Below are 26910 nucleotides of genomic sequence, written 5' to 3'. Positions count from 1 at the left end.
GATTGTGACAGGTGATGCAGTTCTTTAGCTATGGGACAGTTATGGGGAGTCATCACTCGAGTCTTGCTTCCGCCGGCAAGAGATTTAGTTTACATTCTTTGTAGTTGTTAGACATTTCACAGTTGCACTTTGGTTTTGGTTTTGGTTTTGGAGAACATGCAAGCTTTAATCTCTATACTTTAATAAATGTGTTTTGGATTGTTAGCTTTGGTATACTAACCTCGGGCAACCGAGATGGTAACAACCTTTCATGCAGGGGTAGTCCTTGGTAAGGCACCTTGGTATGAGGGGGTGTGACACAAACCACCATGAACGGTTCTCCCTCATTTTATCTTCAATCGACACAACACCTGCTTTCTCCCAGACCACCTCGTTCCTCAACTTTCCTTTTATGTGTGGCCATACAATCCAGCTAAGCATACGCATCTCAGCTAGACTACTACCCTCATCTTTTGTACGTGTCCATGCTTTACTGTCCAACCCTCAGCACCATATAGGAGTACAGGTCTAATTGTCGTGCGATAAAATTTACCCTTAACCTATTTTTCCGCATCGGAGAACACTTTTGGTACGCATACCCACTCCACCCATCAAATCATTACCCGCATCCGCCCTAACTATTAATGTCTACGATCTCATCCGGACCCAACGGTCGGAGCCTTGGAAACTAGCCTAAAAAGCCTACCATAACATGGGCCATACATCGTAACCGGCCTCCTTTAACGGAATCATTGAGGCTAACCTACTGTGGGTTCGTTGGTATGACCCATGGGCCTATTTAGTTTTTGTTTGTTCATAGAATGTCTGTATCCCTTTTTTGGTGTCTTGTGTGGCTGTAGACAAAATCCACCTAAAAAGCAATACAGCTGAGCAACACATGCTCAAAATTATTCCATTTTGTTTCTTTTCATCAACTTGGTAATTTACATGTACTTCATGAATATACACACATTCTCATTTAAAACTGACATATCGTCTTACCTAAAAACGGACATATTCATTTTAATCTTAAGACGTTAAGTATTACACATAAAACAAAAACACAATGTATTAAAATTAGCAAAAGGTTTGTTTCATCTATGCAAGTGGGTTTGACTCATTTTATTCTTAAGACGGATAAGAAAGACCTACCGAATGAATATATTGTCCCCATAATTATTTTGCTTTTTATCCTTGTTTTATTATTATTATTATTATTATTAAATTATACTAACTATTCTATTTTGTTTCTTTTGATCAACTTGTAAATTATGATGCCTTTGATGCATGTATTGTTTCCTTAATTATTTTGCTTTTATTCCTGCTTTGTTATCATTAAATAAAAACAACTAGGTCTCGAAGAAGTGACAGGAGACGCGTTTAATTACTCCACCTTATAATCACTAGTCTAATCATCCCCCAAATTCCGACATAATAATACTATGGCAAAAAGATCGATGTTACTCTTGATAAATGTCGAGTCAGGTCATTTATAGTCCAGAAAATAGATAGGGAAAACTGACCAAAGGATGAAGAATCTGAAAGAAAAATGTTTGCATTGCATGGAAAGTTTGGAAAGATTACAAGAAAAGTTGCATATACTACTACTACTACTTTCCCAGCTTCTCTTTGCTGCTTCGACTAACATTTTCATTGCCGCTTCAAAATATGGGCAACGAAGATGAAGTAGAAGCAGCAAAAAGAAGCGTAGAGGAAAGCCTACACTACTTCTACAACGACGACATTTTACAACAAATACAATGCAACATGGATTACTACTTATTACTAAAGAGTACAAATTTCTTGCTTTTCCGCAATATTTATTATTGTTTCCCCGATTTCTGTTCTTCTAGGGCATCTCAACCGCAAGAGGGGGGAAATAGCGAGAATGCCCATAGTTCGAAACTAATGTTTCGTACCATTGCGCAACCACCGAGTCTGATAGATGTTTGCTCGGTGAGGCGCAATAACCTCCAATGCACCGTGAATGCATTTCTTGTAAGAGAAGTCTTCAAATGAGCCATCCTGTCTTTCTAGAATGAAGCAGCGGCTCCCTTTATGTTCAGAGTGTTCACCAACCTATAATCAAAGAACATCATATTCACAAGTCTAATTCGAAACATTTTCATTCAGGGATCGCATTCATAAAGGGAACAATGAAAATTCCGGCAAAAGCATTACTCTCTATTTCTTCATATATTTTTTTCATATTTTCCTCACGTATTTTGAAAATTAGGAGGAAACAATGAGTCGGAGATTAGTAACATTGAAAGTAGAACGATCTTCAGTAATTAGAAAACAAAAACACCCAAGACTTGCCTTTATGTCAACAGCTCCGTCGCCAATTTTCTTCTCCTTGTGTGGGTGAAATTTTAAAACCATCAGTACCCCAGTCTTGTCATTGTCACTCAACCGTTCACCAATGGCGTACCTGTGCAAAAATTGAAGAAATGGATTAATAATTTTTTTCTTGGCAACCAAGGGATTAATAGTTAATTAACTTGTGAAATCCTATAAACCATAGAACAAACAATAAATCCACTACGGAAATAGAGTGCTATCCTTTGCAGTGGCTTTGCCTGCTGCGAATGTAGATTTAAGATGATCCTAGTTATGGGAAACGTAAAATACATAATCAATTTAAAAGCTATTACTTACTTGTGCAACAATTTATTGCATAGACGGCCGAGGTTCAGTATGTCATCCACCGAAATTTGGCTCTGTAAAAGTGCCTTTGGTAACCCAATACTTTTGAGACCTTTTGGAAATTGCTTTTGTAGAAGCTGAGTACGAAACATTTCCGAGACAAGCTTCTCGCCATTGGGAGGTACGTCTATTTTCACGTCACTTTCGGGAACACTCTCTTGGCTAGCCAGAAGTTTATAAACATCCAAGGGCTTCTCAATTTCGTGTGTCTGGAGAAAATGAAGACAACAACAGTGAGAAACGTTGTCATGAATCGAGATTAGAGAAAAGGGAAAAGGAAGGAGCGGAGAGGAGTAGTTTCGTGCGTTAATTGGATTTTTTCCTTCACGTCAATTCAGATTGGTTCGGTTTCGATCTCAATTGCCATTCCTACTTCCTCCAATTCTATAGATTCTTTTTGTGTTTGATTAAATCACCCCTCAGCCCTCACAGAATAACAAAACGTAAATAATATGTTGAATAGGAGGAATACGTTTTTCCTTCAATTCTTTCCAAGAAAGAATTCTAGAAACGCAGTAAAAAGTTACATCGAGGACATACGAAATTATTTATTTAAGAAGACTTTATGTTAGATAACTTCGTTGTTGTCAACTTGTAACAACGTTTACCAATGAACTTAATATTGGAGTATATATCTTATAAATGATAATCTACATCCGAATTTTCAATCGAGGTAAATAAAAACGAAAAAAATTGAAATTTCCTACAAAAAGCATAATGCACATATGTCCAGACTCCAGAGTCGTTCGATAACGTAATACTAATAGATCTCACTTAAAAAGCACCAATAGTTCAGGGGAAAGGATAGTACCTTGCGAGAATAAAGAAATTCAAAAGGTGCTCCGGTACCCACACGAGGAACATTACCCCATGCCAAAGAGTCCAAGCTGCCGTGCAGCCCGTCAGTCGCTCCTCGCTTAGCAGCTTTTATGAACGAAGCACCTGCATTCTGCAAAACAGTCGGCAAAACAGAACATCTTCAGAGAGTATATAACAGACTAGTACTCCGTAACATAAAGATACAGGTGTACTGTATTTGTCAAATTTCGGGCACTTATAATTAGGCACTTGCATTTATTTGGACCAAGCCAACTAGGATCTATAAGTGTATAAATAACTTATGGATATTTGTCATAACCTTTCTCTTACATGGATAATTTAAAGTGTTAAACAAAACTGTTAAAGAACTCACAGTAAAGCAAGCCAGCATAAATGGAGATGACACAGAGACATGAGCTTTTTGCTTCGCGATTCCTTTTGCACTCAACCCTACAAATTCTCCTGCCACTGACAGACAGTCTGCCACTAGGTTTAGGTGCTCAGGAAGAACAGTCTTGCCGATATCACTGACAACAGACTTCAAATTCTGCAAATGTTGAGGACATAGTTACATAAATCTTGAAAAGTCCAGAACTAATGTACAGACATAGTCTTATCTGAGTGACTGAGACGGTTGTATGCATACATAACAACAACAACAACAACAACAACAACATAATTAGGCATACATCTAAGCGATTAATTAAACTAAACTAATTAATAAAATGAGGAATAAATATTAAATGACGTGGGCGTATGCATACCACCGTCTCATAATTTTGTTTTGTAAGGAGCAAGAGAGATAATAGTTAAACAAGAACAAACCCGAAGGAAAGAGTTCCATGCAGCATCAACACCATATGCTGAGAATATCTCACTCAGGTCATCAGGGTAACTGCGCGACCAGTCTATCAAACCCATGATAGGAAGACAAGCATCCATTAACTGATTCCATGGGTTTTTGCTACCGCCACTTGGTGAGAGAGAAACACTCAAGTATAGTTCACCACCAGCTAAATGCTTAGCTGCTCTTGAATCTTTAGGCTGATCACGCCACGAGATATCTACCTTGTCAACCTCGATAAATCCTAGAGAAAAGCGTTTTAAAAACATAATTCAGCAGAGAAAAGAAAACATTGACGAGGGCATACAGAACATTCATTATAGATCAAAATCAGAAATAAAGGTAGAGCTTGAGCATTAACTAATGAGAGAAACAGCAAAACAAATATCTTTGAACAAACCCTACGCACATTTAATTCTATAAAATCTCATCGTAAGATCAAATGTTGTACATAGTTGCACAAATAATCTGAGATACTCTGCTTAACTTCCAACAGGGATATTCTAATGCTTTGTGGATCTGAATAACTCAAAAGGAAAGAATAAGATAGTGGCGTTCATTGGGAATAAAAAGAAGAGAAATAGTATGTCGTAAGTCCTTCGTAAATAAAACAGCCAACTTGTCCCCAAGGTAACATGATAGAGGGGTATATTAGCCTCAAGGAATGGCCACAATATTCACACTGAAATAAGAGTAATAAACAATAAATGTATACGGAGTAGGTTTTAACATAGCAGAGACATGGACATGGTGAAAGACAGAAACTTCTAGAAAATGGTGCTCTTAATCGAGTGTCCAAAATTTTAATTCATGGAGCGGATAAATCATTAGTGAGTACTATTACCTTCCAAAATACACAATGGCATAGCAATATTGAATTCATAGCGATTAGCGAATAACAAGTTTACAATTTGAACCATGATGTCATGGCAAAGAAAGTCCCTAACATAAAATCATAATAATATTCTACACGAGTTGTCAGGCGAAGTACTGATTCGCAATATATAAATCTCAAAAGTAAAAATGCCATAATGCCTAAAATAAGATTAACAAATGTGTGTGTACCTTTTACTAGAGCAGCCAGAAGACTTGGTATGATCACATCTCGAATAGTTTTCAAATCATGGCAAGAATTTCGTGAGCTTTGACTGATTGTAGCAGTGATACAGAGTGCAGCATTGTTTTCACTTTCGGTATCAGCTAGACAACCATTCCTATAATTAAGTTGGTCAGTTCATATGAGTGTACCTCACAGGAGTATGCAAGAGGACCGATTAGAGTAATTCATACAACAAAAACAATGGCATTCAATTGATCATGTATGCTCAACATAGATTGTTTAGCAATAAAAAATAGAGGCAAGAAAAAAAAAATTAAATAGAAAAGAAAACAAGTGACACAGTGACAATTGCTTGATAACATACTCAAACCTGGAAAAGTAAATTAAAGATCGCCACCTGAAGGCTTAGTCATGCATAAAAGCTACAAGTATTTCCACTTTGGTACCCTCAAGTTCAACATAATTCCACATTGGTGCCCGAGTTTTCAATAACTCCACTTTCGTAACACAAAATTGTATACTTTAACGTTAAATTGTATACTTTATTATGCCGAAAAGCTTCATAATTTAGATGAAAGTTGACTATTTTATACAGAGGTCATCAAAGTGAGTAAATTTTCCAAAGCTCGGGTCACCAAACTGAAATTAAGCAAATTTGCCAAACCTGAAGCCACCAAACTGAAGATAGCCCAAACTATGAACACCAATGTGCAATTATTCAAGAAGTTTATAAAGTTCAACAAGAAACAAAAAAAAAGTAAACAGCTAATAACCTATGGCAAGAGTTACTATCCAAAAGAAACTATGTCAGGCTAATGAAACAAAGGGCTACCATGAAATGCCACATTACCGTACAACCATCCCAAAAACTCTCACCAATAGCCATGGTATTAAATTAAGGCCGAGACATCGCAACACGATTGAGTTACAAGACTTTGAAGATCCCCAAAACCGCATTTTGATTAAAACCGAAATCAGGTCACAAAAACCGATTCCGCAGACTGTCTCGTATCAAGATTTAGCGTGATGTCTATGAACTTATGAATGGGTGAAAAGGATTGGACGTACACATCTATAACCTTTGCGGATGGTATAATCTACAATGAAAGTTGTTGCAGGAACTCCATTGGCTAAACCTTACTTCAATATAAGAAGCGTATACGCTTTAGCAAGTAGTTTTGTTTTATTCCATCATAACCCCGCTTCCAAAGAATAAGTAGAGAACACTATTTAGAGAGCCACTACAGTATGTTTATAAACATTAAGAATTGAAACTTCGAGTTCTTCCATTCAAGCCTGAAAGAGAATATGACTACCCCATAGGATAAAATGGGGGAATCTTAAGAGTTTATTCTACGTTAAACCAAATAAGTTAAGAGATTTAAAACCCCAATACTTACTACATATTAGATCAATACACATGAAAGAAATAGTATAGTCTCATGAGAATCCTAATTCCTATAGTCTCTTCTTAAATGCAAACAATAATTCAATACACATGAAAGAAATAGTATAAGTGGGAATCCTGTCGTCTCATGAGAGTATAATTTGATATTAAATCTATTATATACTTTGTACAACCAAATAAAAGTAGGAATGATACCAACATTTCCATTTAAGATTTTAACTTTGTCCAAAAAGGAAAAAAAATATTCTGTGGAGTTAAGAAGCTTACTTCCTGGCTATCTGCACATTAGAAAGCGAGGGATTTGCCTCACACTCCTTGGTGAGGGCGTCAATGATAGAGATAACTTTCAGTCGCCGCCTTTTCAGAATGTCCTGGACAAAGTGATTGACACATTTGGTACAGGAGGATAAAGTGTGAATTGTGAATAAACTTCTCATAAAACAGGTCTAACACATTACCTTGCTTACGTGAAAATGGCAAACCCAAGGGCATACATTTAGTCGATTAGAGGTCTGTGGTGAGTAGCTAGTAAACAAAACAAAACAAAAAAGTGTTAGCAACAATGAAAACAAGCAATGTGACCAAGAAGTGAAAAAGAGTGTGGACTAGAACAAGATATTCTTACAGAATCAAGACCTTCGAGACAGTGTCAGAAAATAAAAGCTTCTCAAGATGATTCTTAACTTCTAAGGCCCCATATTCAAAACCGTAACGAACCCTTCTTAGCTTGTCAGCAAGAAATAGTGAAACAGTCTTGCGTCCAGTTCTTTTTCTAGAGCCACTCTCCAATGTTTTCTGCATGATGAAATTTACTTAATGAGATGTTTCTAATTCAGAAATAAAACAACACATATATGAACGTTGAAAGCTTGCAGCTTGCTATTATTGTCAGAGAGCTGATCCCTAGCCAGATATTTATCAAATAATACATTCACTTCCTAAAATCAATGAGCGCTACTCAAAAGGTTATATAGATAACGTTTCACATGTACCTAATCAGGAAACATGTGAAATTAAATGACTAAAACCAAGTTATATGAAACAATGTACACAAACTATATTACTATGCTCTTTTCTTTTTAAAACAAAGAATAAGATAGGATGAAGCACTTGGCAAAAAAACAGACAGAAAGACAGACTAATCCATCCGCAAAATATTTCTTTAGCACTTAGTACACATCTGGAAAAAATGTTGGAGAAAGAAAGATATGAGAACCTTGAAATTTAGTAATGGAGATGGCTCTAGTATGCTGATTGGTTGATCTAAAGCACTATAAGCAGCTTCAGAAATAGCACAAGCTGCCAGGGCACCAACAGGATGACCGCCAACAGCATTGCACTCATTCATGCTATCGTCACTTGATACCTTGCTTTTGTCATGTGGAACAATCCTATCTTTTTCCATGGCATAATCGAACTGAATAACTTGATTTCCATATGCACTTCTAACAGTACCATCATATGCCAGCAGGATATCACGCATGAAAAATGTAAGTTTTCTTGTCAATGTTCCAGGAACTTCGGCATTTTCACTAAAGGAGCTACTTCGACTAGTAACAGAATGAACAAATGATTCAAGCGGGTTCAAACCCGAAACAAATGAACTTTCAACCACAGCAAATGGAATAAACGATTTGGCAAATCCAAAATCGCCTTCAGAAGTTCCATTTTGTTTCTTCATGTCATTCCAAGCAGTGCATGAGAGCCTATGAGGATGTCTAAACGACAAAGGTACAAGTGAATGCTGTAACCCGAGACACATACTCTGTTGAACTATTTTCATCAGATTCCCTTTGCTTCCTGATTTTATCATGGCCAGAAAAGAATTGTCCTTAACGGCATACTGATGAGTCAAGTTCTGAATATCTCGGAAGACAAATTTGAAAGCATCGGCTGAAGCTCGACTTAGAGCAGCAGATTTTTGTTTTTCATAACATAGCTTTTCCACCTCAAGTGACTTGATATTCTCATCCTCATCCTGTGTGCCAGTGAGGTAACTTGTGAAAGACTCCATCAACAGCTGTTTTAGATGGCAGTTCTTCTCGGCTTCTTCGAGACCACAAGAAACTTCATCAATCAAATTCTTATGTGTGTGTCCATCGGAACAAAGATAAAGGTCCTGTAAAGAGACACTCAGCCCCCTGGATGACAACCACTCACAGAGGACTCTCTGAGCGATATCCACATACTCAAGAGCTTTACCACCGCAATGGTTTATAAGACCTTCAAATAAGTTCCCATCTGCATCCCCTCGCAACCAAGATGACCCTTCCGGAGCTTCCAATAGTTCTCCTTTAATAATGTGGACCTCATTTGAAGGAGAGACGTAGTCGAAATCTGAAGGAAGTAACAAGCTGAAAAACTGTTTCCCAGTCCATAAAGTAAGACCCCTGGACGCTGTATCGCTGATTGCAGATGACAATAACTGTCGAGAAGACAACATTTCGAGTTGCTCCATCTGGGTTCTGGATAGGAAATTACCTTCCAACATGATCAGATGTGCAGCTGTCAAGCTGTCGTGGGTGAGAGAAAGAAGATTTTTTCCACTCTGTCCATTTCTCAACTGCCTATCCAAGCCCACAAGTTCTTTAAGTTCAACTCTAGCCTCTACTGATTGGGGCACAAAGGCGTGAAGACAATCACCATCGAAATCCCCACGCAAGGGAGCACAGCATAGAGGATTAATCGAGACTACCGTATTTATTGGAAGAATCTTCACATATAGGGCAAGTATGGAATGTTGATGTATTGATGGAGGCCTATTTACCAGCATGACATCTCCATCATTTAAAGGCCTACGTATCAGATCTCCTAACTGGAAATCCTCCATGCGACAGACACGAATCAATTCGCCTTTTCGTCGGACATAGACGTCTCCCTTCTCAAGGAATCTAAGATTGCAACTAGCTGACAACTTTTCTCTGTTCCAAGGATTAAGATGCTCAGAGATTTGCAGTCTTTCAGCGATACAACAAGGAATGCCAATCTCCCAAACCCTCAAATTAGGATCACCGGTAACAACCGAGCGAATAATGTGATCACTCCGCTTGGTGAGGATTACTTCCTTCATCCACTTTGAAGCTGACGTATTCAAGGGGCATTCATTGTTGTTCTCAGTACCATTAGTAGTTGCCTTCTCTAGACGTAACTGCATTGAATAATAAGCACCATATAGTTTACTAACAATAATGGGAGAAAAGGGTCAGAGTTTAGAGTCTATAATTAGGTTCATGCCTTGGATAGTTTCAAGCAGTCAAGCACACGAGACCCCAACTCATTTGCAGTCCCTCTGAAATCAACTAACCTCCTGAAAGCCCTACTTCGGTCATCCTAAGATAAAACTACAGATCATGAGTATAAAGAAAAAACTTTGAACAAGAGGGAGAGGAAAAAAATACAAAATTACTCACAAAAATAATTTTTTGCCCACAAGATTGTGGATGCACAATTTCTGTAACACGGTGACAGTTGGGTGTCACAGGGAAGCAGTTCATGAAAAGTACATCAATTTCGGAAACAAACTCCTTTATGAAGCTTTTGTCAACATCTTTTAACAAAGCATGAACCTGTGGAAACATGAAATTAAAATCACAGTTAAGTTCCCGATGATTCCAGCATCCAGAGACGTGTGAGAAGAGGGTGAAAAGGGACCAACAGTCCCCAGTTTCTAGCCAATAACTTCCATGCTTTGCTGTTTTAAAATGATGAAGGTCAAAGCACTCTCTCAGAACAAAACAAATCTCTCTCAACGGTGTTTATAGAATAAGAGCACATCAATTCTTTTTGATACGTTGAATATGAAGTCTTTGGTCGTGAATCTTATGATGAGATCCCCTGAGTATGCTGAAGCATAAACTTACGTGAATATGAGAAATATCAGTAAACTCAAGAGTTTAACAGAGTCCGATAAACCAGGAGCTGCATCCCAAATTACAGCAGAATCGAAATTCCAAATATTATTAAATAGAGTTTAAACAAGTTAACTTCAAGATTCTGCATATACATAGCGAGTTTGCAAAATACTAAAACAGAACAAAAAGAAGGTAGAGAATCATATACCTGTGCTGGTGACAGGACTCTTTTAGTACTGCTAGTACTTTCGTCCACTGGAACTTGAACATCTTGTGGAAGAAAATCCCAATAATCATGAAGTTGGTATTTGTTATGTGTCCTCTCATTAAGCTCTGCTATAATTGCAGTCTTTTTAAACAGATCGGTGGTGGAAAGTCGAAATCTCACATACGGAGCCCTTGCCTGCATAGAGAACGCAGCAAATAGATAATATATTTACGACAAGATGAGAAAAAAGTTAAGACTTAGGACTTTACTACAAGCACATTAGAGAAACTTACAGCACAATATCTACATGGCTTTAGCTGATCAATCCTAGCCTTGTTTTTGGCACTCTGTGGGATCCAAGAAGAAGAAAACCATGCCATTATCATGTAACGGGACATTACCAAAAACATAGGTCAAAACTAGCAAGTCTCTAGAAAAACAAACATGAACTTTGCATGGTAATTAATCTAACGAAACATGAGATAGAATTCATCAAGTATTATCAACGTGAAATTTGAATGGTGAAGCAACAAATTGATTCACAAATGAAAAACAAAGGTTTGACATCGAAAATCCTGCCAAAAAAACAGTACTGTCTAATTGTTCGTGAATTTATTTTGCGAGGTGCATCCACTCTTTAAATAACATCAAAATGATGAATAGACATCTGGTTCTGAAAAAATTGTGCATTCCAAGAGTTCAGTCATGCTTAAGAAGAAAAAGAAGTTCATTAACCCTTGTTTCGACTACGGAATTTGGAGGGAAAGCGAGGAAAGAGAATTGAAGGGAGACAGTTTCCTTTATTTGGTTAGCAAAATGGGAAGGGGGGGGGGATTTGGAGGGAGGGAAAATGGACTCCTACAAGGCCACCGTAGAATAGCATAGGTACCAATTGACCATGTTGACAACTCACTCCAACCCATGTAAATGTCATACAGTAGGTTTTAGGATGAAGTCGTGAAACCTTAATAACGGAAGTATCAGCTGGTTTTAGGATGAAACCTAATTTGGGCTTATATAGTGGACCTACCAAGCCCTGAAATGAAATTAATGGACTACAGCATCATAATTAGCAGAAATTCTGCAATGTATGAGCGAACAGCTACTAATTTTCATATACAATATCATAACCAAGCTCCAAGGAGGGTGAATAGGCCAACTTTGCTTATGTAATAATGCAAAGGAATCTAAAACAATGATCAAGTGCATACCACAATGGATCACATCATAACTACAAGCAAACTAGAAAATGAAAGAACAAAATAAAGCATTTCAGACAGTTATATGTTATGTATAATATCTTTAGAAAGCAGCTCATGTTAAAAATCCACTCAAAATCCAAAACCACACTGAAACTCAGATTATGGACGCTTTTGGTACTGAAAAGTGAAGTATCTGACCTTAGCACGTCTTTCTCTTCGAACGGATTTGCATCCTGGGCAAATTCCGTTCAGAATCTGTACAACTTCAGATATAAAATACGGATGCAGTATTGTATAAGGAAAATTGATGACCCCAAAATGACCTGCCAGACAATTCACAAAACATATGTAAAGGAAATTACAAGTAGAAGAAAGGTTTCCATTTAGAGCACCGCTAGAACACATATGCACCTTCACAATACTTGGTATTTGTAGCACCGCAGGTGGCACATTGTGAAGAGGGATTCGGAAACCCCAATCTTGGATCAGTCACACTGGCAGGTGTTTCTATAGATATGACAGATAGCTTCTCCTGAAATGTCACGACAGTGTGGGAAGTAATGTAATCATTATCAATTAAAGAACACACCAGGGTGACATTCAAGTACAAAAAGAAATTAAGGGCATGATACTTAGGTTGTTGTGCGTTATAGATATCTTTTCAAAGAAAAGAAAAAAAAATATCATGTTCGTTGAGCATCAGTACAACAATAAAAAACTTGAAAGAGAAAAATTTGAAATCTTGATAGGTGAAACTGTAGACGCAATATCATCAAAGATACGGTGATTACTTTCCATCCAAATAAGTCAGTGAATTAGGCGAAAACAAAAAATATATGGCAATGCAAGTTACACAAGAATAAAGATCTGCCTTAGACAACGAGATAAGATTGTTTCAGATGTGAGATGTGAGAAACAGGAAATCATGTGTGTCAAGTCTGTCAACCGAAAAAAGTCATTCATACATCATCATTACCCCCGTGCCTATAAAAATTCTCCTTAAAGTGGTGTAGGAAGGAGGGTCAGGCATACACATCATTTGCTTAACAGAGATTTTATTTCCAACCGACACATAGCCAACCAAAGGGACAACTATTGACTAGTTCATGAAAAACGAAATGCATCGGGTTATTGCAGCCATTTTGATACAGTCCATTATATACACAATCCAAAAAGATAATTTATTATAGATAGACACATATCCCAAAATAGACATAATAAGAAAAAAAAAAAACATCAGTACTTACAGCATCTGTTTCTGATAGAACACTAAATTTGATGCCATTTAGGATCCCTGCAGGTACTTGTTTCTCGTAATCTACGTCAATGTCCATGGAAACTCAAATGCACTTACTCAAAGTGAAACTTTCACCTAGGTTTCAAAATAAAAATTTCATATGAAGATGAGTTAGGGCCATGATTATATAACAAAGAAAAATAGCATAACCGAAGTAGGAGTAAATGAAATCATAGACACATCACACATGGAAGGAATAGAGCAAGAGATTGAAAAACGAAATGACATCTATATGCATTGAAAGGAGGGACAAATAAAAAAAAAAAAAATCACTACTTACCTTAAGTTTCTGCAAAGTTAAAAGATCCAAATATCTAGGCATTCAAGTCTATATGTTTCTTGCACTCAAGCTTGACCTCAGCTCAAACACCTGCCCAAACTTGCTCAGGGTAAGCCTGTATACATGATTACTTAGGTTGCTCAGTGTATTTTTAATTAAACAGCTGATAGCTAAAAAAAAGGATTCCTTTTAAGAATTGATGATATCTGGAAACATCTCAGCATGAGAGTGCATTACAGATGGATCAGCATGCAGCTTAAAAAGGATTTTCTACCAAAGAATTGACAACATTAGCAACTTTATAAGCAGAATGGGTTTTATTTATGCTATTACTGCTTTGAAGCCGAATCCTAAGATAATGTAATAAACATCCATCTAGGACCTGCCAACAGATCTATTCCATTTGTCCCACAAATGGAGCCTCAGACAATGTCTTTAAAAAAGAAACCCTCGTTTCTACCAGAAAAAAAGATAAATTGCAGGAACATAAATTACAAGTCCCTCATTACAATGCTTCACGGGTCACCTATAAATTCTCTGTCCCTTCGCTTGTAAACAAATTGCTTAAAGAGGTTAGATGAATGTCTTATAAAAATTATGAAGAGAACAGCTGAAAGCAGGGGTTATGGTAAGGCATTCACACTGCCTGAGTGAGAAACGTGGAACAGATTTGAATTCTGTGCTACCAATTGGTGAGCAACAAATACACTTATACTATAAGATCAAACAAGTTCTCAATATGGAGCAGAATTTAGCTACCATGACCATGGCAGCAAATAATATTAAAACAAGTGTTCTGATAAAATCAGTTCAAACTAATGTACAAAGTCGAATGCACGAAAAGAATATCCTGTTAGCTCAATATAAAGTCATAATGATTAAAATATACAATAAGCAGACATGGATGACACAGCTGGAAGGTTGTAACAATGTTATCGACCTTAGGATGAATTACACAAAGCGCCCGAAAGAGGTAATTTTCCCATATCCCAGCAAAGATGTCTCCTAGTATACAATTTTCATCAATTGATTGACTATAAAAGCCACGGAATACATAACTAGAAAAATAATGCCAAAACTATCACAGCAATCCCGACTACTGTCAACGTGCCAGTTAGGCTCAAATCCTCCTGCAACACAACTAGAGTTTGGTTCCCATCAGCTGTTATCCTCCTAAGAGACAAATATTTCCAAGCACTAACAATCACCTTGAAAGCAAGTGATGGAAACAAAACTTCGCAACCACTCACTGATATCACCATTAATGATGTGTCATAATATACAAAAAAATAAAAAATAAAATAAAAATAAAAGCCAAACACTCAGTAATAAGCTCCAGAACCAACAAAGGCCAAAAGAGTCAAAAATATGAATTTCGCAAACTTGCTCTGTGCTCCCAACATCTCCATGGATATCTTAAAGCCAACGCGGATCAGAACCTTCTTTCCGAAATACCTCAAATAAGAGTAACCGCAGTTACTCAATAATTGCCTAACATACCAGAAGTGTGGTCAAAAGACTAGAAGAAAAAGCACAACTACCACATTCTACTGTCACTCGGTGGGGTCTGTGGACATCATGTATGAAGCTAAGCAGATCATCACCCACCACCAAGTTTACCTAATCACAAACCCTACACCTTGATTCCGAATAATCAAACAACCTCGGAAGCATATTCAATTAAGGAACACATCAGTACATAGTCCCGACATAGCCCATCCGTCCCAATCATTTGTTTACATTTACTAAAATGATCGAGACGGAGGGAGTATTAATCAAAATCATTTTCCTTCTTCAATTCAGGGTACTTTAGAATTATGACCAATGATCAAAACCATCAAACATGCAATCATCACACATTACTAAAACACCCATCAAACCAACATTTTTTTCCCAAAACAATCATATACACAAAATACATGCAAAAGCAAATCAAACCCAAAATCAAAAAAACAAAAAAAGAACCCTTGTAAAGACAAAAGCTTCACCTGAATTAATGTTGATTTCTCTCTTAAATTCTTCACTTCTCTAATGAAAATTCACCCACCACAACAATTAAACCTGGGAACAATAAATAAAAACAAACCCATTAATAAAGAAAAATGAATAAATACACATAATTTCAAAGAACAATGCAGCTACATATAAATAAAACACAAAAACAACCAAAACCCAACATTATTTGCAACATGAATGAACAAAAAAAAGCGTTGTAAAAACTAAAAAGATTGAAACTTTTAGACATACAAATGGGAAAAGAGTGAATTTCAAGTGAGAAGAAGAGAAAAGAGAGTGTATGTGTGTAGTAGAAGTAGTAGTAATTGCTTTAAGGGCCCCCTTTGGCTTTGTTTTTATACTAAAAAAAATTGGGTATGTATCTGATTCTGGGAAGAAATCAATGCAGAATTTCTTTGATTAAGAAAAGTGAGAAAAATTAAAAAAAATTGAGAATGCAATTGGGAATTTTGTGGGTTTATGTTTGTTTGAGAGTTATTGGGGAGATTTGTTGGGGTTTAAGACTCGATGGTGTGAAAAGTGAAATTAAAGCAAATTTACCGAGAAATTAGAATGAGTAAGGCTCTGTTCTTTTGGACTTAATTTTAGTCTTATAAATTCAGTTTAGTTCAATTCAGCTTTATTAAGTTCAGTTCAGTTCAATTCAGCTCTATTCTATTCAGTTTAGTTCAGTTTAGTTCAGATTAATGATGTTCAACAATATTATTATTATTATTATTATTATTATTATTATTATTATTATTATTATTATTATTATAAAAGGATGCGCGCAGCTTTCATTAAATGAATAAAAAAAATTTACATGAAATTGGTGGGGAGCCGAGAGACAATTTGGGCTCTCACACCCTTAACAACAGCAAAGCTAAGTCTAGAAAAAATGTAAGCGGCCACCCGAGCCCCTGCATCCTGAGATACCGAGAATTTCTGGATCCGCTTAGCAACATTATTATTATTATTATTATTATTATTATTATTATTATTATTATTATTATTATTATTATTATTATTATTATATTTAGTATATATATTTATTAATTTATTATTATATTTTGGGATATTCTACATGATACCCCTATATTTTTTCATATTATATAGGGCACCCCTCTTTTTGATCTAAAAAGCTTTGACTATCTATAATTCTTGGTCACGAACTCGAAAACGACAATTTTTTTTTTCGAAATAAAGATCTCGTAAAGACGATCAATGTGAAAAAAAATGTTACTTTATGAACTTGTAGCCATTAAATATAGTCGGTCAAAATTTATTTGGTTAAAAACGTTTGACCGGCCGTAATTCTTGCAACAAGTTTCGAAAGCAGCAATATTTTTTTTTTCCAAATCGATATCTCGTAAAAGTCATCGCATTTCGAGCTCATGACCACGAATTATAGGCTGTCAAAGTTTTTTCGTGCAAAAGAGTGGTACCCTTTAAAAAACCCAAAATAATGAGGCTACCATATCGAATATCCCTTATATTTTTTTGGTGTATCGAATTATTATATATTACTATTGATGAATAATATTATTATAATATTTATTATTGTTATTATTTTAATTATTATATATTATTAATTTTATTATTATTATAATCTTTTTATTATTATTATTTGATTCGATTGATTCGATTCAGATCGATTGATTCACTCCCATTAAGTTCCGTTCGATTCGATTCACTCTATTAAGTTCGGTTCGATTCGATTCGATTTAGTTCGACAATTTCGAAATCCAAAAGAACAGGGCCTAAATAGTAGTTGTTGGACCCATTCGGAATGTTTTCTAAGACAGTTTTATGGTAGAAAGTAGAAACAATTCGGTAACAAGTTTTTGTTCAAATAATAAGTTACTCCCTATATTTTGAGTCTCTTACCCTCTCAAAAAGGTAGTCAATCCAGTGTACATGGTTTACAGGCTATTACGTATACTCGAGGTTTGCCCAGTGCACACCAAAAATAGTGGCCGCTGATTCCCTCATAGTTCAAAAAAAAAATTGTCCATATAAACATTTATCATAAATTAATATTTAGTTTTAATTTGATAATATGAAGAAGTATTTTATGATGATAATTGACTGGTTTAATAATATGAAATATTCAATAAATTATTTAGTATATATAGTATGGATTACCAATGTTTCATTAGATAAATTACTTAGATCTCGGGCAAACAGGTCAACAAAATCGGGTTTATGTTGGGAGTCAGCCTGCTCGGGCAAGGTCATTTCGGGTTTAACAGAATTCGGGTTGGATTGAGTCAGGCCAGGTCTTTCTCACGTCGATTATTATCAAGTTATATAGTGATACCGGTCAGTTTCCAACAATAGATATTCAGGTCGAGTCATATAAAATCGGGTCATGGGTTCTGAGTTCGAGTGTCAAGTCAGTTTATTCTAATTGAGTCATTCAAATCGTTTCAATTTTGTCGGGTCGAAATTACCTCTCATCAATCTCGCCTAACCTATGTTAAGAAAACCACTTGTAGATGTTTCAATTACTGATTTACTTCTACTATCATATATGAGTAGTAGCGTACAGAGTATACTTTCACTCCAAAGGTAATATAAACCTATTTTCCTTCTATAAAAGGTGAATTCATGTTACCTTCGAAATGGAGTTGATGAAGGAATATCTAATTTGTTTACAATAATTCGATGCTCTTTAATGGTTAATTTACAAATTCTCCTTAAGAATTAATTTTCTCACAACGATTTAGATTTCATTAGGTTGCAATTTGAAGCGAGTAGTCAAAACATGGAAACATTATACACTTCACGATTGTTTTTATTTGATATTTGAAGTTGGTATTGTACTATTCCTACAAATTAGTTTGAGCCCCTATTTATGTATGGTACTTTGTATATCAATTGAACCCAATGAGGTAGTTGGAAAGCAATGTAGGGTTAAATGGAAGACAAAAATTAAAGGAATAAGAGGTAGAAGTAGTAAGTGAGTGAGTGGACGTATTTTTGCATGAATATAGCATCTCATTAAATTGGGCCCTTTTTTCTAAGAGCCATTTCCAAGTAGTTACCAATACAAGTGACATTTTCATATTGGCCTTACTAATAAGTAATAACTACTACCCAACGTCGGAAGTCAGAAGCAACTAATAGCAACTAATAGCCATTCCTCAATTTTTTCAATTGGAGTAAAGGGAGACACAATGACGATTTTAATACTGACAAATTTTAAAGCTGATCATAAATATCATTTTTCATAACTTAACTAATTAAGCTAGTTGACATCCGCATCGTTGACATACTATTTCTAGTATTTCAAAGCCTAGTAAAACCGACCTTTTTCGAATAACCTAAATAGATAATCGATTCAAATATAAGTCTTTGAGTTTATTGAAAATTATTAGAAACTAACTTTGATACACTTGTTTTGGCCTAGGGATGTCATTGGGGCGGGGCGGTGGTGGATATAGGCTCCCCCGTACCCGTACCCACCAAGAAAAACTCGTACCCATCCCCGCCCCACCACCCGTGGCGGGTACAAGTTTATAAAACCATCCCCGCCCCAACGGGTGGAAATATAAAACCGTACCCGCCCCGCTTACCCATTAACCCGCTACACCATAATTTTATTCGATAAATGTTTTCGTAAAAGTTGATTTAATCACTATAAATTTCCATTTTTTTTAATTTATCTTTATAATCTTATTTTTTCACCAAATAAGTTACTAAAAAACTTTATAAAATAGTTATTATTAACATTATATCTTAATCATAACTAAATAAGATTTATAAATTATCATAATCTTACTAATTTTTTTAATGATTGGCGGGTAGACGGGTATTAGGTGGGTAAGATGCAAAATCCATACCCGCCCCATGACCCGTGGCGGGTACAATTTTCGTACCCGCACCCGCCCCACCACCCGCCAAAGCTCCATCCATCCCCACCCCAACTGGGGCGGGTGCGGGGCGGTACCCACTTATACCCGCCCCGCTGACATCCCTATTTTGGCCTAATCTTTGATGGACCCAACAGACATCGAGCTATCGATCGACTAATTTGTTGTTACATACAAGCACTCAGTACTAAAGCAATCGAGTTTAGAAGCGGCAACGCTCGAAATTTATAAAGATATGTAGTAACAATGTGGAATACATCCCGAGATTCCCGACCTCCTTTACCTCTATAAGTAGAGCACATTATCCTACTCTTAAGATAGGAGTGATGGTAATAGTTCCTCCGTCCTGATCAATAATTATCTATTAACATTTTTTGAAAAGAGGAATTCAAACATAGATAACTTGATTGAAACAGAGAAAGTACATCATAATATTTTTATAATTTTATCCACTAAGGTCCTGTTCTTTTGGACTTAATTTCACTTCTAATCAGTTCAGTTCAGTTCAGCTCCATTCAGTTCAGTTCAATTTAGTTCAACTCAATTCAGTTCAGTTCAATTCAGTTCAGTTCAGTTCAGATCAGTTCAGTTCAGTTCCGTTTATTTCAACATTGTTATTATTATTCTTATTGATATTCTTATTATTATTTTTATATTAATGTATTTACTATTGTTATTATTATTATATTATTTTTATATTTATTATATTACTATTATATTTATTAATAATTAATTCGTATTGTTTATATTATTATATTTATATTTAATACATTTATTATTATTATTATCATTATTATTATTATTATTATTATTATTATATTATATTATATTTATTATTTTATTAATATATTTATTATTATTAATATTATTCATAACATATTTATTATTATTATTATATTTAATATTAATATTATTATATTAATAAGTTATTATTTAATATTTATTATTTTATTAATATACTCATTATTAATATTATTAATCACATATTTATTATTATTATTATTATTATATTTAATATTATTATGTTAATAAGTTATTATATTAGACCTATTATTATTATTATATTATTTATTTTTTAGTTATTATTATTAATATATTATATTATTATTAATAATGTTATCATTTATATTACTAATATATTTTTATTATTATTACTTTATGTATTATTATATTAATATTTTATTTTTTATATATCTTATTAGATTATATTAATATATTATTATTATTAATGAATAATATTATAATAATATTTATTATTATTATTGGTATTATTTTTATTATAATATTTATTATTATTATTATTATTATTATTATTATTATTAATATAATCTTTTTATTATTATTTAAGTTCAGTTCAGTTCAGATCAGATCAGTTCAGTTCAGCTCCATTAAGTTCAGTTCAGTTCAGTTCAGCTCCATTAAGTTCAGTTTAGTTCAGTTCAGTTCAGTTCAGTTCAGACAATTTCAGTCCAAAAAAACAGGGCCTAATTGTCATATCACATTAATAACTCCATTAATATTGAATGGTACTCCTATTATTGGTGCAAATTCTCTATACGAAACCGAAATCACTATACAACTAAACCTCCCACTATTTTTTTTATTTTTTTTGCCTTTGGGATAACAATTGAACACAAGTTGGGCAAAGTTTGATAAAGAAAACAAGAAATGTAGCATGATCAAATCATAAAGGCATCAAATCTAAGCAACTTTTGGAGTGTTTCATCATCCCTAGATAAAGAGCTTATTGTCATGTCTCATCCTTGAAAATCTGAAAGATTCACTTATGCATACACTAAAGGACATTTGCATTCTTAGGACAAAACATAGTATTGATTCTCATAATCTTGTATCCAAATCAACTTGGTTGTGCTTAAAAATTAGGTACTTTTGTAGGAGATAGCTTTACCAAGAGACCAAACCGAACATAATAGTTACTAGTTAGGCCATGTTCGTTCTTTTCCACTAAAATTAGCTGAAATTAAAACTGAAAGGATAGGGCCTTAGTTAATTTAATCTAACTAATCCAGTTATTATACAAATAGTTTAGATCTCATCCAATAAATGCACGGTATATATAGTTTTTTTTAATAAATAAATTATTTATAAAATAGTGATATTTCATTAATTGTCCATATTCTCGTTATTATATTTTGCTTTGTTGACAATTAATCAAGAGAATTGAGTAATATGCTGAAATATATTTCAAACAAAATATTCTTTTATCCACAAAGCTAATGATTTAAATTTTTAAATTTTTTCAATTTTTATTGTCATGAAAGTAATAATAGCGATTTACAGTTTGGTTTTATATGTAGTATGTTCAAGTGATTCTTGAATAATAATATCAATAAAATATTTAGCAATTTATAATTTTATATAAATTTTATTTATAAAGTTTATAGTTAGGTGAAAATAATAATTTGATGAAAAGATTAATTTAATTTAAAAGATAACAATTTAATGAAATAAAAATTTAATTATTAGTTTTTTTTTTTTAGTGAATGCACATAATTATAATTACCTTCTTTATTTAAAAAGATACTTTTTGCAGGGGGAAAATGTGAGAATTCCTATTTTTTTTAGTAGATAGAGAATTTGATCAACATTTTCCCACTTGTTAGAAGGTATTCACCAAACAAACCAGTTCTACAGTTTACTTGTTTAAGGTCGCCGAGTAAATATGTTTAAATAATTGTTTTTATAATAATAATAATAATAATAATAATAATAATAATAATAATAAATTAATATAATAATAATGATATCAACAGGAATATAAAATAAGAATAATAATATTAATGTTGAAATAAACTAATATGAACTGAACTGAACTTAATGGAGCTGAACTGAACTAAATGAACTGAACTTAATGGAGCTGAACTGAACTTATTAGAACTGAAATTAAGTCCAAAATAAAGAACAAGGCGTAATTGTCCTATAAGAATATATGTAGCAAATATATATCGAAAGGGTCAATATTGCCAATCTCTAGGTTGATGGCAAATTTTGGATCTTGAGCATTGTTAATTATCTTAATGTCATTGTAATAAACACCAAATGTCAAATTTGCCTACCTTCACAAGACACTTTTGAGACATTGAATCATGTGAACATTAGAATGTAATCTATATAAGTATAGTATCTCTTCAATCGATCACTATTTTTGGTTTGACATTCCTAGTTGATAAATGAATGAAGCATTAAAATTTATCTCAAGATATATTTGATTAATAAAGATATTTGTATATACGGACTACTGACTTTTAGGACGCGGGCTTAAACCGTAAATGGTAACACCTTTCCGGCTAAATATTTAGTTGATAGCGATATTTATTCTAAAGCTCAGGGCGAGCCTGACCTGCGAATCGAGAAAAGTGATTGGTATCGAAATTAAATTAAATCATTTTTTAGTCATGCTAATTAAGATTCTACCTCGACATAAAAGTTGAATGAAATTAAATGCTAAAGGAACATGATCCTCAGAATTTTCATTTACACCCACTTATCAATTATCACTTCCCTTTGCATATTGAATGGAGTAGAAAGAAAGATAGTGTAATAGTGGAATGCTTCACCAAATATCGTTTGTATCTTTAAATGGGTATCAAATTACGTTGCATGTCATTGACAAAGAACAAAACTTTACCCTGTTTTATACTCTTGGGTCGATTATTTATTTATCTATTATAATACATTTGTTTTTGTTATTTTATTTATTTTTTTACTTTTTATATTAAAAGTGCATCTAATAGGTAATTTAATATACGGCACCCATCCTGTTTCTATCTTCAAATGGGTATTAAATTAAAGCCCTATTCTTTCTGCCTTAATTTCAGCTCATTTTAGTTCAATTCAGCTTTATTCAGTTCAGTTCAGTTTCATTCATTTCAGTTTAGACGTTTAAGTTATTTCTTCACAAATTAACTCTTATTTCAATTCAATTCAATTTATCTTTTCTCAGAAAAAAAAAAACGACCTATATTATGGGTCAGGGACAAAGAACAAAACCTTACTATAGTTTTTATATAATGGAAGGCACACTCTCATGCGGCAAAAGAAACTTAGTTTATATGCTCTTGACTTGCTTAAGATAGGTAGATCAAATTGGCCTTATATATTCAATTTCTATGTATAAAGGATGTAATTTATGCTACATATAGACCCATGCAACAAAGACAAAACGCCGAAAGGAGTGTGACATATACATATACTAATAATAATATATACATGCATCTCCCCCGTTTATAATTATAGTACTCGATCTCATTTTGCAAAACTAACATGAAACTAACTTTAAACCCAATTTTATATAATTATTATCATAAAAATATTACTGAATTTAGAAGAATTATATTTTTTCAGTCAATTTATAGAACTTGTCATAAAATACACACGAGACACGTACATCACTCAAATTTGATTTTGATTTTATTTTACACCCAACAAAGCTTAAGTCTAACAAAGTAACACTTGAATAATCTCATTTATATTATCTCTACTTGATTCATTTTCGCAATTTTGATTTGACATTCCTAAATGATATTTTGCTTATGAAAATGTACAACTATTTAATTAATGCTCTCACATAACGAGTGTTAGTGCATATTTCAGAACCAACTTATAATTACCCTTAATATATGTAATACTCCGTAGTTTCCTATGTCTCGATCACTGTACTACATTTCCCTATTTAGTCGTGACAATCATTTCTTTACGTTTACGTTTCCGTTTTATTTTATATTTTTATATTTCTTGAAACATGTTAAGTATGGAGTATCTCTTGGTGTCAAAAACAAACATACAATAATTTAAATATAAGGAATAAAATATTATAAATTGTATTTATATATTTAAATCCATTGGAAGAAGTACTCACTTATTCCCGAAAAGATATGGCCATCCATAAAACCATGATAAAGCATTTGGACGAATAAGGTTAATCGGTGGGCATAGCCTAACTCTAAGCGTACGCAGTAGGGCGCAGTGCATTCGCGCAGTTCTTTAACAGGCTTTTTTCATATGTATGTATGGTAATCATGATAGGAGAAAATCCATGTTGATAATCATGTTGCATGCATGACCTATAGTCTTGAGATCTTTGAGGTCTTTGTCTTTTCAGTAATCTATAATCCCAATTATTGAAAGTACGATACCCCATTTGTAAAGTGGCACTGAATTTTTTCCCCCTTTTGTTCCTTTTTTAGTGCTTTTTTTTTCTTTGGTGACGAGGTTTGGTTCAGCGATAATCGTAGATCTTGTATAAGATCGTGTTGAGGTCGGGTTTAATGTATTTTCAGTCTCTACGGTGGCGTATGGGCTATGGCCCCCCAATTTGGGCGGCTTAACAAAAAAAACCATAATGACGACAAATTAAATTCTATCTATTTTTTTTTTTTTATCAAGATGAGGTTTGGTTTAGAGATAACGTTAATCTTGTATAAGATCAATGTCTAAGTGTTCAACCTGCTGGGCTAGCAATTTTGGGGACCCATTAAGAAAAACTAATGGCTTATTGGCAGGTTTGCCAAGATGCCATTGCTATTTTATCAAGATGCGGTATGGTTTATCGATAACCGTTGATTTTGTAAAAGATCGATGACGAAACTGGTTTAAAAGTGTGCATGTCGTACGATGACACACGACTCCGGTGTTAGGGCCAACAATAAAGCAAAGATCTCTTTACATATAAAGTTAACACAATTAATCTATCACAAAATTCTTGATAATTCAATAATAGTAAGGTGTGTCTCTAATTATAATGACCCAAGTTAGAACCTCACTAGCTACATTTTTCACTTTAAATTTGCTTTAACCAACATTTCGTTTCAGTATTTTTGAAACTTAATCTAGAGCCCACATATGATAACAAGTCATATTAGTTAAATGGGTTAACATGTTATCCCAATCTAATTTCAACCCATTTAAATAAACGAGTTATTCGTATCGGTTCGTTCATATTTTTTTTCGGCTTAATTCCGTTTATTAGAACTTTTAATAAGAAAAAACGTTACAAGAATTTCAACATTGTGCACCTAGTTTAAAAATATTAAGAAGGCTCCTCAATAAAGAACCCAACCTGATTGCGTATGCCGCCTACTCCATCAGTAGGGCGGCCAAAGAGAGCGACTGGTAAGAAAATAAAATATTGGAGGACAACCATCGATACTTAAAACCAATTTGGATCATCTCCATTAATTTCTTTCCATTTCCTCTCTAATACACTCTTTATTCTAATATATTTTCTCTATCCATTAATTAAAACATTACTTTTATGAAATAATTACAACCACTAGATCGTCCAAGATTTAATCCGGACCGTTCCAAAGTAATAAAGGTCCATTTTTTTTCAAGTAATGGGGAGAGAATCCGGACCACTTAAAAACCTCTTGTATGACTCCAACCCTAATTGACCCATATAAATTTTATATCAAGTTAGTGGCAACTCAATTACTTAAATTGGTTAAAATGTCTCAATCCAAACCCCGCTCATTTTGTTTCGTGTTTTGTCGTATTATCGAGTCGGGTCACTATTTGACGACTCAAATTTTCTATTATCTTTTCAATGTCTAGCTACATTTTCTGATCTCAACTACTTTTCATTTTTCCAGCTAATTTACAAAATAAAGTCTAACTTAACCAATTAAATTAACTTATTAACTGATAACTAATACTCTCATGATTCGAGTTTATACATGTCATATTAAAGCTACCTAAATCCCTTTTAAGCCAATAAAACCATCATTGAAAAGCACATAAGATCATCAAATAGTTTAATTCTTAAATCTAAATCCAAATAATTGTAAACCAATGAATTGCTCTGATGAATAAGTACGATTTAGATAGAGGCCAAATTCAAACATTCAGACATCTTCTTCATTAGATTCTTCTTTATTATGTGAAAAAAATGCACTGTATGAAGAATTTTGTTACGAGAAGCCAGACAATATTTCACAAAGCCCATAATGAATGTGTACTGGGTTTCTTCTTCAAGCATCTCCTGGGCCCACTGACTACTGACAAGCCAGCTTATTAGGTCAGAATACCGAGATCCATGGATATTAATTTGTACAATAAGTATTGCTTAGGGGTGTTCATTGGTCCGGGACCGGACCGGACCGGACCAAACTCTCTGGACCGAAGACCAAATCAGGGTTAAGAGGTGGACCGAGGACCGGACCATATTAATATTGGTCCGGTTGGTCCGACCATAAAAACACGCGTGGGCCGGGACCGGACTGCACTAAATGGACCAAAGTGGACCAAATATCATTATCATTGACATGTTTTAGCATATAAAAGTAGAACTCGAGAAGTTCGTAATGATCAAAATAAACATTATTTTCTTACTAGATTTAACTACATAATTACACATCTTATAATACG

General features: G+C 34.1%; 1 protein-coding gene across 2 annotated transcripts; it reads right to left on the bottom strand.

The window, feature by feature from the left end:
* Positions 1-1518: 1518 nt before the first annotated feature.
* Positions 1519-16224, bottom strand: LOC141587297 (DNA-directed RNA polymerase IV subunit 1-like). 2 transcript variants are annotated; one of them, XM_074408745.1, is made up of 21 exons: positions 15902-16224; positions 15643-15715; positions 13655-13769; positions 13325-13449; positions 12489-12609; positions 12276-12400; positions 11169-11222; positions 10876-11070; positions 10227-10382; positions 10051-10146; positions 8033-9964; positions 7442-7611; positions 7275-7341; positions 7084-7187; positions 5414-5562; positions 4330-4592; positions 3878-4051; positions 3497-3634; positions 2638-2894; positions 2299-2410; positions 1519-2058 (listed from the first exon to the last, which is right to left on the bottom strand). In XM_074408745.1, the coding sequence occupies exons 4-21, from the start codon at positions 13409-13411 to the stop codon at positions 1885-1887; spliced, it is 4374 nt and encodes a 1457-aa protein (XP_074264846.1). In that variant the 5' UTR covers positions 13412-13449; positions 13655-13769; positions 15643-15715; positions 15902-16224; the 3' UTR covers positions 1519-1884. The 2 variants fall into 2 exon arrangements, with proteins under 2 accessions (XP_074264846.1, XP_074264847.1); XM_074408746.1 differs by having other exon boundaries at positions 13655-13744; positions 15902-16139.
* Between the last annotated feature and the right edge of the window lie 10686 nt (positions 16225-26910).

Source organism: Silene latifolia, chromosome 6 (genome assembly GCF_048544455.1).
Source record: "Silene latifolia isolate original U9 population chromosome 6, ASM4854445v1, whole genome shotgun sequence".
NCBI lineage: Eukaryota > Viridiplantae > Streptophyta > Magnoliopsida > Caryophyllales > Caryophyllaceae > Silene > Silene latifolia.
The sequence above is the reverse complement of the archived record's forward strand: the minus strand, read 5'-3'. Positions and strand labels throughout refer to the sequence as shown.

What these genes read in the sequence shown, in the direction of transcription:
- LOC141587297 (XM_074408745.1), bottom strand. Translation starts at nt 13,411, where the DNA reads ATGGACATTGACGTAGATTACGAGAAACAAGTACCTGCAGGGATCCTA. An exon ending in TGCAATAAATTGTTGCACAA is followed by an intron (nt 2,411 to 2,637) that starts GTAAGTAATAGC and finishes ATTTTTGCACAG; the next exon opens with GTACGCCATTGGTGAACGGT. An exon ending in ACGGAGCTGTTGACATAAAG is followed by an intron (nt 2,059 to 2,298) that starts GCAAGTCTTGGG and finishes CTTTGATTATAG; the next exon opens with GTTGGTGAACACTCTGAACA.